Here is a 16,918-nt window from a genome sequence, read left to right as displayed (position 1 = left end):
AAGAAAAATTTACATGAAGACCGGTCCTTTCCTTACAAAGTGACCACCTGAGCAGCTCCTAGAGGCTGGATCTAAACAATCTGTTCAGTACATGCGAGACCCAAAAACATATGGCAATGGATTGAACTGGACATACCAAAGAAGGGAATGAACAACATGCAGATATGAGTTTGCGAGTTCATGGAGCTCCTCGGTGGTCTTCATGACGCTGACAAAGCCTTCAGAGACTGTCGGGATGAGGTCTGTATTCGGAAGGTGCTCGTGGATGCAGGCTAGAGAAAGACAGGCACCGATGGCTCTGACATCCAGCAAGTGGTTGCCCACCATCATGCGTAGTTGTCATCAAGGCCACTCGCCTCCTCAGAGGCCGACAAAAACTAGTCGACGTGACAAATCATGGTGTCTCTAGGCGTTGGGCCAACATCAACACCTATGGACTGTAGCAGTGAGTCGAAGGGTGTAAAAGAACGACTGATGCAATCTTAGAAATATTTTCGCTGTTGGTCACTTTCTCTGGCAATCTGCTCCAGGTCTCTGCGAGCCACGAGCAGCTCCTCCTGACAAGCTGGTCAATGAAACAGGTCACAAATCATACAGAAGCCAGCCGATGGGTCTCACTTGGCTAGCCTAGGACTAACACATAGCTAAGTGGTGGTAGGATTGACGCACCTCTAAGATCACCTTGCATGTTCTCTCGCTCGACTGCAAATCCCAGTTCACACTCAGCCACCGCTTTCCGAATACGCCGGTCAACGGAATCTTCAATAAGGGTTGTCAGGAGTTTGGGGTGAGTGGGTGGGTCGGCTAGTTCTGGTCGCGCCACTTCCAACCGACACTGGTCATGGGTGTTGTCGGTAGGTGAGGTCGGGGGCCCAAAGCAGGAGGGAGTTTCATTCATTTTACAGCTTTTACGATCAAAGCGGCAACAATAGAACCCATAAGAGAAATATAAAAATTTCATCCAAATATAATACAGAACCTAAATTACAGTTTGATATTTACTCCTTAGCGGCCTCCACCCGGAAGATGGATCCCACATAGTTCACTGCCCCTGTGCACTCCACCTATAGTCTCTCCTCAGCTATGGGCCCGACTACCGAACCCCCTCCCGAATGAGGTTGAGGTTGAAGTTGGGATCATAGCTACGATAGCACCAGAGGGCGTACCCCGTCGCATCCCTCATCGCCCATGCCACATCCTCGGCACCCCTCGCCGCTAGAATACCCAAGAAATCAAAAAACTTTTCTGAGAGAACCTTGGTGGCATAGGCTCAGGCCTGGCCTATGCGAGGGTCCTTTAGCTCGATGATCCAGCTCGAGGCTCCTCAGGGGCTCCTTGAATACCTTAAAAGCATCTTGGAGAATGCTACGAGTGGTGCTCTTGTCCTCCCTAAGCTGGGTATGTTCAGTGACGAGCGCAAATTTTCCTTGTTGGAGCTCACCACACTGCTGCTGGAGCACGAGCGGTGCCTCCTTTTCTTCAGCAACTGCCTCTCTAGTTCAACACACCTACTGGCCGCCACTTCCTTATCTTCAATCAACTTATGGATAGAGGCCAGGAAGCGGGTGGCCAGGGAGAACAGGTCAGAGGCTGAAACGGGCTTCATGACCGGCTCAGTAGGCGTGGGAGCCACGATCAATGCTCTTGAGGTCAGAGTTGCAGCAGGTGGAGGGGACAAAACTTGTTGCTGAGGTACTGGTGAAGGAGTTACAACCGGTGTCATGGACTAGGTGAAGGACCTGCAGTGACAATAGATTTACGAAATCAGGAAAAGGAAGAAAACTCAAGATATCTACGCTTAACCGAAAATCTTACCGTGGTGGTAGAGTGCTGAGCACAAGCCTGGACCTCATAGCCGTTGGGTGGACTAGTTGTGGAGGATAGTCCACCAGTCGAACCGTTAGAGCCTAGCATCCCGCGAGCAAGTTTAGACGCCTCCGCGGTAGACAGGCCCTCCACCGGTCTCTTCCCCCCTTGCGTCAGCACTAGGCCAAAGGCTGCCTAGCTGCTCCCAGTTTGGTTGGAGCGTGCCTAGTCAAAACGAGTTTGGTTGGAGTGAGTCTAGTCGGGGCGATGCTGGTCGACCCTCTGCAGACTGGCACCACTCAAAGTACCACCGTTCGCAGTCATTGCCCGACTCTAAGCAGTCTGGTCGCCTTCTTAACCAGCTGGACCGACATCATGGCCAGATGGGTGACCATCCGGGGCGGCACTGGGTGGCGAAGAAGGCATGCTGGTAGCGAGATCAACTTCCCGGGCGGTCTCCGTGATCTCGTCGATTATCGGACGCAAGATGACCTCAGGAGGACCATGCAGCAACGCAAACCATGAAACCTTGACCCAGGAGAAGACTTGAAGATGGAAGTTTCGAGAAAAGGCCAAACATACCAATATGAGTCGAGCCCTTTCCAACGAAGAGAGGTCGCACAATGGAGGAGCATCTTGCAGTGGGCCATACTTCCTCGAGGCTGCCACCATGAGGAATTTGACCCGTGACTCAACAGACTCGTCAGAGAGATCTGCATAAGAGGGATACTTAAGACTCCACTTGAATAAACAAAGAGTGCCATGGAAGTGTTTGCAATGTTACCTAGAGAGCTCTTCCTGGTGACGTCGCCACTCCCAGTATACATATATGCTGGATGTGCTCTTCTCCGCAAAGGGCACAACCGGTGCTTGATGAAGTCACGAGCAACATTTGATCCTGTCGGCGCGATGGTCGCGAGGTTTTTGACCTGGGCTGTGAGGCTCAACAACTTTGGAGTGGTCGTGGGGGAGTTCCCCTATCTCTTAGAGACATGTGCCAGTTTGTTCGGCATGTAGATGTTGTCCAAGGAATCCTTCGAGGTAGAACCATTCTTCTCTCCAGCCTGACCACGATAAATTAAGGCCCATCTCAAGGTAGGAGCCAGCGATGCTGTCTTGAAGGTGGAATCCATAGCTCTCAGTGGTTGACCTGGTCTGCAACTTGGCCATGTAAAAATACCTAAAGAGATCGAGACATGGCTGGACCCCAATGAACTTCTCGCACATGTGAGCAAAGACGCTCAGCATGATGATGGAATTGTGATTGAGATAGAGGTGGCAGATATCATAGAAGGAAATGATGGTGGTGAAGAATTCAGAAAGGATGGCATAGGGGGTCGGCCAAAAAGAAATAGGCAAACAACACGATCTCCCCCTTGCCATTGGCCGAGGGGGGGGGGGGGGTAGGCATGTTCTCCCCTGGGCGGTACCCTAAAGAAAGACTGTGATAGAGCAAATGATTGTCATACATCTGCTTCAGCTTCACCGCAGTGCACTTGGACTTAGGAAAATTTGGCTCTTTACCGGTGCGTGGCACCATCGGGAGTGGCAGGGGTGGCTGTGGGAACAAGATGGAGACGATGGGCTTTGAGCGTAAGGGCTTTGAGACTATGGAGGAGGGCAAAAGGATTTATTGGCAAGCTTTGTCTTTCCAATTTATAGGGCTTGCACGATATTTCAACTGTCGCGCAAGCTCAGCCGTCTCAAAATTCGAAAGGCCGCGCTTTGGGGGCTGAAATTCCCTCAGGTCCGGTGGAAATCAATGTCTCTCTCTCTCTCTGGAAGTTTAAAACCTCCCGTCGGGATGCAGTTTTGTGGGCCCACCATGAAAGTGGACTGCGTTAATGGCCACTCCCAGGGTGCACTCATGTTGATATGGGGCCCAGGTGGTACGACCAGGTCCATTCTTGACCACGCGAAGAACCACTCAGGTCACTACCCCCATGAGGGAGCTTGAGGGCTACTGTCGATGTGTAGAATAGGGTGGGTCCCCTGTTCCGAGGGCCCACACCAGCCAATACCAATTGGCAGAAGATTCTTTCCTGGACTAGAGTCCCATCGCGTGACCAGTCTACGCGATCAGGATCCTTACCACATGAGGGATTCCCGCGACTAGTCTACGCTAGTCGTGGGACAAGTAGTCATCAAACTAGTCTATTCTCATAAAATACATTCAACTCAAGTGTTTTCCTTCCTTAGGAACTCCTCCCCAGTGGACAGGTCGTGGCCAGCGCAGTGGTGCCACACCCCGTCATGTAGCATTAAATGTTATGAGACGGGCTCGCAGGCGTGTCAAACTGCTTCACAGGCATGCGTGCGTGATTGGTGATGGGACGGGGTGGACCGGCTGACTGGGGTGATGTAGGTGTTGAGGTGTCCAGTAGATGGGGTGGGCTCAACAGCTTCATCGGATAAAAGGGGCACGTGCGCCGCCCATTTTAAAGGAGCCTAGGGGTTGAAGGGTTGGCTAAGGTATCGGTCAGCGGAAAAGGACCCAATTGTAAGTTCTCCTTTTCTCTAGTACATAAAGAGGAGAGGAGTCAGGAGTCAAGAAAGCTCATTTGTAACTAGTTCACAAACAGTGATAACAAAATACATAGGACATTGGGCTGTTATCCTTAGGGAGGCCTGAACCTGGATAATCTCTCTGTTTTTGAGTTTATCATAGACACATGCACACCACAAGCGTTGTTCATGCGCCCATCGACTAGTACACTCCGAAATTATTGTCAGGGATTAACCGTCAATAGACACCTATGCAACAACAACGTGGATCAAATCCATGAATTACCAAGCACCAGAGGATGTGTTCCAACCTATTTCTCCAAGTACCTATAGCTCAAATCTCATAAAGACATAGCTTGGGCCAAAACCCTAAAAATTAACGAGAACAAGAATATGCAACAAATCATAAGAGATTGACAAATGAAACATAAGGATTTGTTCACCGAAGGTCGGCCACTCCACAAAAAGTGCCTATGTCTCCATTGATATGCTCACAAAGAGACAGGTTTCTTCAACCCTTTCCTCACCCAAGCGACCAAAAAGATTGAGTTAGGGTTACTTATTCAAATTTGCAGGGGTGATACAAACGTCCCGGGGCTCATCAGAAGACTAGGAGCTCAACGGGCGACGCCTAGCCATTTAGGTGGACAAACAACCAAGAGTAACAAACGTGAAATCACTGGCTTGAAGAAGAAAACAAGTGCTCAAAAGGATGGATTTGAATCTTACTAGCACTACTCCTTGCTCTCACTCAATCATACACAAGATTTCACCTAGAATCACAAAGTGGTGTGGAGAGGGGAGTTTTGAATGCTCTTGAGCTGCTTGTCTCAAGTTAGGTCGAAATGAATGAGCAAGGTTTGGTTGGAGAGAGAGGGTGTGGGGTATAAATACTCCACACTAAAAAAACTAGCCGTTACACATGTGAAAATGCGGACACTCCACAAAAGTGCGGACCTTCCACACACTCTTAGTTAACCCAAACTCCGCAAAAAATGCGGACACTCCGTATTTGCACATTTTTAAAAGATTAGGGCTAACCTAGGTGCAAGTGTTGTGTTCGATGTGTCTGTCATAGGTTTGTTAGATCTTTTGAGCACTATTTTTATGCAAACAAGTAAATTTCATATCCCCCTTAATAGTATGGCACTAAACTCAATTTCAAAAGATAAATGAATTTAAAACTATAAGATCCATGTGCCGCTTTTCTTTTTCCTTTTTGGGGGATCACCATGCATCAAATTCTCACTTGATCAAATTACACATGTCCATACTTCAAAAAACTCATTAGTTCTTTAATTGTTTTTTCATCATCACCAAAACCTACTTAGGGGCCTAGATGCACTTTTAGGCTCGACGATGGCAAGCCGTCACCATGGTGGGTCCAGTCGACGATCGGTGATGGCCATGGTGGCGGCGACTTGCTCATCGGCAGAGAATCAGCCAGCTAAGGATTGCTATAGGTTCGGCGTGACGCATGGAGTCCAGCTAGGGGTTTCAATGGCTACAAGCCTGGTCATGGCTTGGTCATTGGCATGCAACCGAGGCGCGTTGGCACTCGGTCACAACAACGAGCACAAAAGGAGGAGGAGGGCGAGGGGAAACTGACCGCGTGCTTGTTTGGCCAGAAGGAGTGCTGCAACGGTGGCTCGACATGCGACTGGTTCGGGTGGTGGCCGGAGATGAGGAAGAAGGTGGCGCAAGCTTCAACCAAGTGGATAAAACAAGCAAATTCAGTTGGGGAAGCCATGCACGACTCCTTTCTTCGCTTCACATAGCTCGGGATCGACTGGTTCATGCTTGGGCTTGTCGGATTTTGGTGGCGGCAGTGGATTTTAGGGGAAAAGGAGAAAGAAAATGGGGTCTAGGGTGCACAGAAGGTAGGCAGGCCCATAATTAAGGATACGGCCCGGGGCCATCATGGGTTTGTGCAACTGGCTAGCCCATCAAATGGGTCGATCCGTGGCATGCTCTACTGGGCCATGCAGATGCGGTTGGGAGGCCTGTGTGGTGCATGCGCGCATGACGTGCGTGTGTGTGGGCTCGCCAGGATGGGGTGGTGCAGCAATGGAGACTTAAGGGCCGTTCATGGTGGTGCTTCGACAAAAAGCTCCTCAGGACTGGCTTAAAGGCAGTAGGTTAGCAAGGGAAGCCATGGTGGGGGATCTACGTGGGCTCACAAACCTATTTTGGGGGTTGATGATGTCAAGCGGCCACCATGGCGGGTCCAGTCGTTGGCTGGAGATGGTCATGGTAGTAGTGGCTCGGTCATCGGTGGAGAAGATAGAAAAGGAGGTATACTCGGCCGGCTAAGGATTGATATAGGTTTGGCGTCATGCGTGAGTCCAACTAGGGGGTTCAATGGTTGAGGGCCTGGCTGTTGCCTGGTAGTCGTCGTGCGACCAAGGTGCGGTGGCGCTCGATCACTGGAGAGAGGTACACCGATGTTGGACCAAGGGTAAGGCAACGAGTGCAAAAGAAGGAGGGTGAGGGGAACTAACCGTGTGCTTGTTTGGCCAGAAGGAGTGCTACAGCGGTGGCTCGACGTGCGACCGGTTCGGATGGTGGCCAGAGACGAGGAAGAAGGCGGTGCGAGCTCCAACTTGGTGGGGAAAATGTGCCAATTTAGTTGGGGAAGCTAAGCGCAACTCCTCTCCTCGCTCCATGTAGCTTGGGCTGGATCGATTCGTGCTTGGGATCATTGGATTTTGGTGGTAGCGATGGATTTTGGGGGAAAATGAGAAAGGAAAATGGGGGGGGGGGGGCTAGCTGCGCATTTATAGAGGGAGAGAGAGAGATAGTGATGAGCTGGGAAAACACGTGCACCCAGTTGAACAGCATGCCAGCCGCCTACCGGAATTCGCATGGCATACCTTTGCACCGGCCAAGTGCTCATGTGGTCACCGACATGATGGGCGACAGAGATGGCTCAGGTTGCGCGCGAGTGAGCATAGAGAGTGGAGAGAGAGAGAGAGAGAGAGAGAGAGAGAGAGCACGGAGAGAGAGCTGGCAGGCATGAAAGTCACACGAGCCTTGAATGTAGAAAACGGCGGTCAGGACAGCACGATGGTAATGAGCTATAGGAGGGAGATGGTTCTAGTCAGCCGGTCTCGCGCGACAGCGAGATAGGAGGGATGGTGCGGTCAAGCTGGTGCAAGCACGTGGTGCTGGGTCAAGGGGGTGAGCATCGCAGTGTCCCACACAAGCACAGAGGGGGGTGAGAGTTGGGCCGACGTGCGTCGTGGCCCCAGGGTTTGAGGGAGAGGAGAGTGTGCACAGGGGGGGTGCCAGGCCAGCTCGGCCGCACGGGCGGGCTGCACATAGGGGATGAGAGAGAAGTGTGGCCCGAGAAGAGAAGGGAATGGGCTCTGGGAAGAAAAGAAAAGGAAAAAGGTTTTGGGATAAATTCAAATGGGTGATTTTAATTTAGATTTGGAATTGGATTTAGGTTTGGAATAAATTCAAATAACAGTATTTAAATTATAATTTGGTTTTGAACTCTAAGATTCAAGAGAGGATTTGAATTCAATTTGGATTTGAGCTAAAAAGAATCTAAGAATAGATTCAAATTTGAGAGACATTAAATTTCAAATCTCCACTCAAAGATCCATAAAAACAATTAAATAAAAATGTAAATGATTCAATTTAAAGCAAAGATTAATTTTATAAATTAATTTGGTGCTCTTTGGAATACTTTAGCCAAATAATATATTTGAATATCTATATACAAATATATATTTATTCAAATATATAATTCCTTGATTTTATATTAGTTAGAGAAAAAATTAAATTGGAGTGAATTTTACTATATTCTATATGTTAAAACTCGGGATGTACGGCTCGTCAATATGCTGCATCTCTCTGTGTTCCTACAATAGAAGTAAAACAAGATATTCCTTTACCTAAAGTGGAATGTGCTAAAGTGCACCTGTTGGAAGCTCTAAACATGGTCTCATACAACCTGCGTTGGTGTAGATATTTCGCTAGACGAGTCTACATGCTATCCAATTTTGCATGTTCCACAATAGATGTGTCCAAGTTGAGAGACTTCAATAGCAAATTTGCTCTTGAATAGCCCAACACAGTGCCAAAGGAAGATTGGTCACTTCATGCACATGAACTTTCCAGAAAAGTATTTTTGTACCTAGGCATCTCATCTCCTCCTTACAACTTGTTCCCTGATGAGTGGGCATATGAACCCTACAAGATGAAGAGTATGGTCTGACTTGCCATCATGAGAGAGTATTGGAAGCCTCGTTCACAGAAGGTGCCAATTCTTTCGGGCCTTACATTTTTGCCCGATATCAAATAGCTATCACCAGACAAATGCTATGATGCAATATCTTCACATCAATATAGAGGATGGCTCTCCTTCAACTCATCTCCGTGATTAAGCTGCTTTGGAACAAAATGAGCAATCATATTCAGCTCAGGGGCATGATTTATACTAAATATTTTGGGCATGTTCTATTCATTTGGTTCTACCTCTTTGCATTCTGAACAAGATGAAGAAATCGATTGGGAGCCACCTCCAATTACACATGAATTGTCATAGTCTTCTGATGAGGAATTTTTTTTGGATCTAACAGTTGCTCATCTAAGTAGCACTAGTTGATCAAAAGATATTAATCGTGGAAATGTTCCCAAGAGGTTTATCCTCAGTCATAAAAGTCTCATGGGAAACTCTAATGTTGCCCATGTGTACACAGCTGCTGAGAAGAACTAGGAGATGCTCAATGATAGTGATATGTCTCCTCCAAATCAACATGTGGTGCTTCCAACCCAAACATATCTACCTCCATGACTCTGGTTCTAGTTCTCAAGGACACATAGATACTCCACTTGTGAGCGCCTTGCTGCCTAGTAGCTTTAGTCCCAATTATAGTGAAGGAATTCAAAAGCAAACTTGATGAGTTAGAAGCAAAGATCAACCAATTCTTCAACATGGTTATGAGTCTTACCTCAAGCCGTGAGCAACAACCACCACCTCAGTGTTCTATACATGAGGCATCTATTCAGCAGTGTGTCCTTCCTACGGTATGCATGTAATGTCGAAGCATTAGGTTGGGGGCAATGTGCAGATCCAAAGTGGAGAGGATCCTAATAGTCACGAAGCCTCTACGGTACTTTTTAGCACAATGAAAGACCTAGACAAAATAGTTGATTTGCTCATTAGTAACAAGCTGAGAGATATTTTGATTGCACATATTATTCTATAACATCAAAACGAGCAAGATAAGCCATATGATGCACATCATGATTTAGTGCCTTTCCTACCTGGCTAGTGCCCTTCAAGACTTCACCAATTTGATGGAACATGTGATCCAAAAGAGCACATTTCCTACTATGAAGCTACTTGTGGAGACATGGTCAATAATCCCTCACTTCTTCTAAGGTAGTTCTCAGCATCATTGACTAATGCCGCTTTTTGGTGGTATAGTCACCTTCCATCTAGGTATGTGCGTGATTCGGCAAGCATATAAGAACCTCCTCAAGTCCCATTTTACCCATATGAACAGGGACATATCCATTTTGGAGTTGTCTCATATTAAGCAGAGCCAAGACGAGGACATTGATGACTATGTCACTCTCTTTTGCAACAGCTACTAGACAGATGCACCAAGAATATGCCATTCAGATATGTGTTCATGGAATGCATCAACAGTGATTGATAGAAGATTGATAGAAGTATGAAGTCATGACTGAAGTCATTCAATGCACTTGCCGATATAGTGGCCGCTACCCGATTGAAGTTCAAGAGATGCCCAAACATAATGGAGTTATATAGCAGTGCTGCAATCAGCAGCAATGATGATGGCGATGAGCTGCACTTTTAGCAAATGGGTACTAAAATTGTACAAGAAGACATAGCCTGGGGGGCATAAAAAACCTGCCATCTTGTACCACAATTGATACTCCTGCACCTTCAAGTCAATTATTTTTTGTTCAAGTACTCTTGACCTGTATGGGCCCTATCAAAATTGCTCAACATAATTTTTCCTCTTGATTCCATGGAATAAAAGATTTTCTTGCATTTCATGTGCATCCTCTTCATCACGAGTTAAAAAAAGTTTTCTTTGCATGACTAAAGGATGTCAATCCGCCACATTGTACAATGGCCTTTCATCAAGTTGTTGGCTTAAAATTTGGTTGCTAGAGGACTTGTCAGACAACATGCTTGTAATCGTATAATCACAATGCACACAAGGCACATGCGATGTGTGTGGGATCGGGGTGACAGAGACTCACTCGATCTTGATCTGAAGCGGCAAGTCTGTTGTACACCTCATATCTCCTCACACTCAGTTTACTAGAGGCATCGAGCCCATGGGGAAAATTATAGGTAAAAGAGCATGAGAAGGCTACATGCCCCCAACAAAGTTATGATGTAGTGTGCAGCTTCTTGACATCCCAACATGTTTCAACAAGGGACCTAAAAAATAAAAATGGCGCCCACGAGGTTTTAGTTACTCCAAGTGTGGAAGGTGGGATCTCAAAGGTTTCTGAAGACCAAGTTCAAGCAAGTCTCAAGTTCCAAATTCAAATGTCCAAGCAAGTCAACAGACAACTAATCTTCAATCATGGTGCAAGTTAATCAATTCTCAATTCAATTAATCATGAAAAGTCAATCAATTCTCAAGTCAGTCAATGGTGACAAGTCATTCAATTATCAAGCCACTCGATAGTGGCAAATAAGTAAATGGATGGCAGTGAAAATCTTCATATGAATCGGGCACGATATTGTACTGGATAGTGACTACCTTCTACCACCCTTGTAGAAAAGAGAGGCATTCCCAACAACTTAAACTCATAAACAACTCCTCTTTAACCAAACCCAATGCCCCTCAAGGAGTGCAAGGTCAATGACTTGTTTTAGCCTAGGGGATAGCTTGAGGAGGTCTTTGCCGCTTTGGGAATGTTCACTGAAACATGTTGTCCTTAACCACGAACACTTATATGAGACATAGTTACTTATATCATATTCGAAGCCATACCTTGCCACAAGTCCAGTCGTACTCCTTGGTTGTTTTCTTAGAGCGATGGGCAAGTCAACTGATGAATCTTCATTTCCCCTTGATGTCTCAACAGACCGATTGGACGTCCGACGGTCACCTTCAACAGTCGCTTCCAAGCTATTTCAGTTGATTCTCCCCTTCTACAGTCACTTCAGGTTGCTGCTGCTCCATGGGATGTACTTCAATGTTTTTCATTCTCCTGGTATAAACTCATAGTGTATTCTGTCCTTTCCTTACCTGAGTGTCCCCATGTTCTAGCCTGCCATGCCATCCACACGTGAATTCCTCACAGGACAAGGAATTGATCCTATGACAATCTCTGTTGCCCTTGATGGGCTATCTTCCTTCTCCTGTATCACTTTGGTCATCCTCCCCCTCTTGATAATCCTCACCTAACCCAAGCTCAAATAGGGAACTTAAATCAGCCTTCTCCCCATAGTAGGGTTTAGATCCCCAAAATGTAACATCCATATTCACAAAGAGATGCCACTTAGCAAGGCACCAATATTTGTACTCTTTTTGCTCAGAAGAATAACCCACAAATATACACTTGACAGCTCAGGGATCCAACTTACCCCTAGAAGGTCTGTGATCCCTAACAAAATAAGTGTACCCAAATACCTTAGGTGGAACATTAAACTCATTCACTCCTTGCATCACTCATAAGGAGTTTTCCATCCAAACAATCTTGAGGGAGTGCGATTAATCAAATATACTGCTGCCATTACCGCCTCACTCCATAGAAACTTTAGCACATTCATAGTATACATAAGTGAACATGCTACCTCCAAGATATGACCATGATTCTTTCAACTCAGCTCCATTGTTTGTCCTCAACACCTTAACACAGGCATCATATTGATTCCCTACTAGCGAGTGAAAATCCTGAAAACACTATAGAACTTCACTCTTGTGTCTCCTGAGATATATCCAAGTCACCCATGAATAAAAATCAATAAAGGTAACAAAATATTTCATTCCACTAATGGAGGTAACCAGGCATGTCCACACATGAGTGAACAAGCATAAAAGGAGATATACCCCTAAGTCCCCTGCTTACATACATTGCTCTTGTATGCCTCCCATACTCACATGCGTCACATAGAAGTTTCCTCTTGTCTACCTTACTCATCATCTCTGGGAATAGTTTGGCCATAGTATCAAATGATAAATGGCCTAGTCCACAATGTTGAAGCATCACTTTAACTTCCTCTTCATTCATACCTGCTGCCAGAGCAGCACCCAAAAACTTACCATTCTTGATCCAGGTACCACAATCCATGATGTAACACCACTTCCAATTTCCTGTCCTGTTCTTCTCTCTTGAATAATGAAATTCTCCCGATCAAAAGAAACTCGGCTATCTATTTGATCAACTAAAGCACTCGATGTTAACAAATTGACTAGAAAGGATGGAATATGCAAAACTGATTTCAGGGTAACCGAAATATCTGTCTAGATTGTTCTGACTCCACTGTTATAGGTACATACTATATATTTACAGGCAACATGGGCTCCTGGGCTCTCACTCACACACACAGCCCAACAGCACTGACCTACAAATCTGGAGTTGAAGGTCCGGTAATTTCAGCTTCATTCCTAACTTTCTGTTAAGTAAAAATATCAAAGAATGCAGATCCGACAATATACATTAGCTGATCGGTAAAAGAATGTCCTAACGTATTGTCTTTGGATGTGCTCCAACTGAACATTCAAGTATTTTGTTTGAAAACATGCAAAAGTTGTCTTACACAAGTAATCTATCATTGCATGCTTCCTCAAGTGATAAGCCATTCATTGCGCCACTACAGCATTCTCTACTCTACCCATGTACATGATATCACTCAATACAACAAAGATAAGAGTTTGGTCAACTTCGACTTCTTCAAGCCAAACTTCGACTTCTTCAAGCCAGATCATCCTTCGAATGACGCCTTGCCTGGTAAACCTCTAATCGTATGCTTACACTGGAACCTGGAAGAAACAATGAGTTCATTAAAAGGTTTGGCCACAGTTGGGGCCAAAAAGCTGTTTGTACTAGAGCACCATTGTAGGATCAGTATTCTGCAACAGTTTATAAAGTAAACCAATGGAAGTCAAACCATAAAACAATAGATAAGACAAGGTTCCTTATTTCAGAACCATCAGAACAAGAGATTACTATGCAAGTATCGGTGTCCAATGCCACAACCAAAGCATTTGAATAAAAGAACACTGCATATATCTTTCACACAAACTTGCAGTTTGACAATGCATCCCTGAAAATACTGTATATTTTTGTAGGCCATGAAAGGTCTTCGTACACTAAGAGAAGACACTACATGCAAAACTGTAACAGGGACGAAAATAATGGAAGAATCCTGCAGCTGGATAAATGGTAACACAAGATCAGAAAAAATTACCAGATAACATCTGAAAGATAAGATTCTGAAGTGCAACGTGGGGCATCAACTATTGACAGACGTTGCTGGTTATTCACTTGACAGTCTGCTGCATTGCACTTTATATGCATTTGAAGAGGTACAACCTGAGGTGAAAAGTTTAGGTTCATGCATTAATCTTGGGGATTTACATGCTTTACAAAGGAAGGCTGATAAACACAAACTCATAGCGTAAATTAGCCTTCAGAAAAGAACAATACCTTCTTGCTATAACGAAAATCACGCTTTGGCAGGAAATCCAGTGGCATGTTCAATGTACTGGGACATCTTACTAGCAGAAACAACTTGCTAGGGCCTTGATGAGTATAGGAGGCAAAGCAGTAAGTTAAAAGTCGATAGCGACCCCAGCCAAATATATAGTGAATCATGAGACAAAATACCTGTGTAAGACAAACTCCCTGCGCCTCTTGACACAAGAGCACGGATTGCCTACACAGTATACAAGTGATTTATTATTCAAAACGGACAAAGTCTAGATAGATAGTGATGAGACTAGTTAGCTATATGCCAAACAGCAAATTGATAATCCGACATGAAGATGACAAAAAATGTGCAATGTTGTTCAAGTAGACACAGAAAGGTATCATGTCTCTAAATTCACCATGGATAACGTATCAACATTCAGATCTTAAGTGGATAGTACTTCAGTACTACACTAAGAACAAATCATGAAGAAATAGAGTCACTCTAGATTTTAGGGGAAAATGTTGGTGTGATCTTAGCTCACCTTCCGAGAAACAGACTGAGCTAACTTGGTAAGAGCATGCTCTTTGGCACTTCCTGAATCAAACCTCCCATGAGAAATTGTAATGTCGTACACAAATAGGGGTCGCACAAGGCTCCCTCCAAGGATCAGGACAACTCCTTCAATGCTAGGAACTTCATCAAGTGCTTGCTGAAGAGCAGAAAGTAAGGTAGATATGCCATTCATCAACTTCTCCTGCTTCTTTATTCTACATCTAACCACCCTTTTTCGTGTGTTGTACTTTCTCTGATCAGACGGTTTGAGTTCAGCTGGTGGTAACGTCATTTCTGTCTAGAAATAGCCACAGTTCACTAAAAGGTATGTTTCCAACATATATGGCAATAGAAAAGTGTTTATTAAATGCTAAACTTACCATTTCCTCCTTTAAACTTGCAAATTCATTTTCCAGATTCTGCAACACCCTAAAAAATGAGGAAATTTTAGATGAACTTAAAGTTCATATAATTATCATGTACCTCAGCAGATAACTGCCCTACCTAGTTTAGTCTGCAAAATGGATAATTATGTAAGGTAGACTACTAGACGTTCCTCTGTTCTTCAATTATTATGCATGGATCCATAAAAAAACTGAAGAACACTATACCATGAGATTTCTTCAAAGATTCATCATTTGTAACATGCATTGGATCTCTTGCACTAATGTATAATAAAGCTACCTTTGTGCTTTACACAGTAGCCCAAGACAAATGGATTTTGGAATACATAATTTAATTGAATAGTGACTAGAAGTAGTTTGTCAAATTGCTGGGGCAATGCTACAATTCACCCTTGAAACAACAACTGCTAAGTGCCTGGCATACAGTGCATGCGTCAGTGGCATATACTTCACCAAGAGCTCAAATAGCAAAGAGAGTAGTAACTAGTCCCTAGCTCCAGATTATTTTTTTGAGGACATGGACATAGGTCTAGCAGGAATACAGAACTTGATCTCGCGTATGCATAATTTGCCCCAATATCCATATAACTATTTGAATCTTGCTTTTTCTGTGATTATCACAGGAAATTTTAGTCCTCAGGTGAACACACCTTGAAACTCAATAAGTATTAAAAACCAAAAAAGAATGCAACTCAACATACAAACCTTACCAAAAAATTTATCTCTATAGGACATCAAGTCATCAACTGATCATATATCCAAACAGAACTAAATGAAGACAGTTCAAGACCAAAGGACAAGAAACAGTACAAATGATGTTATATGACAATACCAAGCAAATCCGTGTTTCAATTTTATTGGAAACAGATCATATGAACCAAATTTGATCGAAGCTACATCTCACCCACACCGAAACATGAGTCTAGAGAGCCAAGCACAGATCCATCAGCAGGTTCAAAATAAAATACCTCTGCAGCCAGGACAAGCCAATAACAAGAAACGTTCAGCTAACAGAGGATGCACAAACTAATAGCACATCAAAAATCAAGACATCCAGCAAAAACAAAAAAAATCAAGACACCAACGCGTGAATCCATCCGTCGCATAACCAATTCGACCCAAACCCTTGTTGACTAATTCGATGCACTAGAAGGAAGGTTTCTCTGACCCAGCTAAGAGGGTAGGTTCAATCCAATCCAAATCGACCAAATCCGGATCCTGGCGCTGCCGCAAATGCAACGAAATCGCAATCTGAGCTGCAACAAATTGCTCGAGCAGACTCGGAGAACCAATTTACACCGAAACGCACCGTATCCGCCATAGACCCTACCAAATCACAACATTGTACAGGAGAGAGAGGTAGAGGATGGGGATTACGAGGGGATCTGGTGGTGCATGTAGAGGACGAAGCCGAGGAGCTCCTTCACGACGTGGAACACCTCCGAACGCCGCAGCGCTGCCGCCGCCGCTTGCACCTCCAACAACCCTAACCCCCGCTGCTCGTCGCCTCCGCCTCCGCCTCGACCTCCTCCTCCGGAGGGGGCAGCTTCCATCGCGCCGACGATCGCCCTGCACCCCCGGCCGTTAGGAATTTGAAAATTTGGGGGAAGGGAGAGCCCTCTCGAATCTCTTGGCCGAGTGCGGGTCCCATTCGGTGGTTAATCTGTGGGGGATATTTTACCATTTTATTTTTCTTATTTGGGCTAATATCCATTTATAGGGGTTTTGGAACTGGGGTAGCTAGGATCACACGTGTTGTCACTTCGTGGTATCACGGAAAATAACTAGTAACAACATATATGTTCCGTACGTATGAAATCAATAATAATATGGTAAAAATAAAAAAATTATAGAAAAAATAATTGAAAAATAAAAACCCAAGGATGCACCTTTATATATAGAAGAAATAATTGTGTATTAATACTTTTTAATGATGATAGTATTTTCTAAATTAATAGGAGTTTCCCAACAATTGAGATAGAGATGAGAGACTAAATTTAATTATGGA

General features: G+C 44.8%; 1 protein-coding gene across 1 annotated transcript; it reads right to left on the bottom strand.

Annotated features, from left to right (window-relative positions):
- Window positions 1-12,861: 12,861 nt before the first annotated feature.
- On the bottom strand, window positions 12,862-16,547 carry LOC133909915 (uncharacterized). Its single transcript, XM_062352449.1, has 7 exons — window positions 16,288-16,547; window positions 14,887-14,935; window positions 14,496-14,804; window positions 14,149-14,197; window positions 13,969-14,063; window positions 13,730-13,854; window positions 12,862-13,301 (listed from the first exon to the last, which is right to left on the bottom strand). The coding sequence occupies exons 1-7, from the start codon at window positions 16,461-16,463 to the stop codon at window positions 13,244-13,246; spliced, it is 861 nt and encodes a 286-aa protein (XP_062208433.1). The 5' UTR covers window positions 16,464-16,547; the 3' UTR covers window positions 12,862-13,243.
- Between the last annotated feature and the right edge of the window lie 371 nt (window positions 16,548-16,918).

The sequence above is a fragment of the Phragmites australis genome, chromosome 2 (assembly GCF_958298935.1).
Source record: "Phragmites australis chromosome 2, lpPhrAust1.1, whole genome shotgun sequence".
In the NCBI taxonomy this organism is placed as follows: Eukaryota; Viridiplantae; Streptophyta; class Magnoliopsida; order Poales; family Poaceae; genus Phragmites; species Phragmites australis.
The sequence above is the reverse complement of the archived record's forward strand: the minus strand, read 5'-3'. Positions and strand labels throughout refer to the sequence as shown.

Coding starts and splice junctions, on each gene's coding strand:
- LOC133909915 (XM_062352449.1), bottom strand. CDS start 16,463: ATGGAAGCTGCCCCCTCCGGAGGAGGAGGTCGAGGCGGAGGCGGAGGC. Junction 14,805..14,886: donor CAAGTTTAAAGGAGGAAATG/GTAAGTTTAGCA, acceptor GGCTATTTCTAG/ACAGAAATGACGTTACCACC. Junction 13,855..13,968: donor ATTTTCGTTATAGCAAGAAG/GTATTGTTCTTT, acceptor TTTTCACCTCAG/GTTGTACCTCTTCAAATGCA.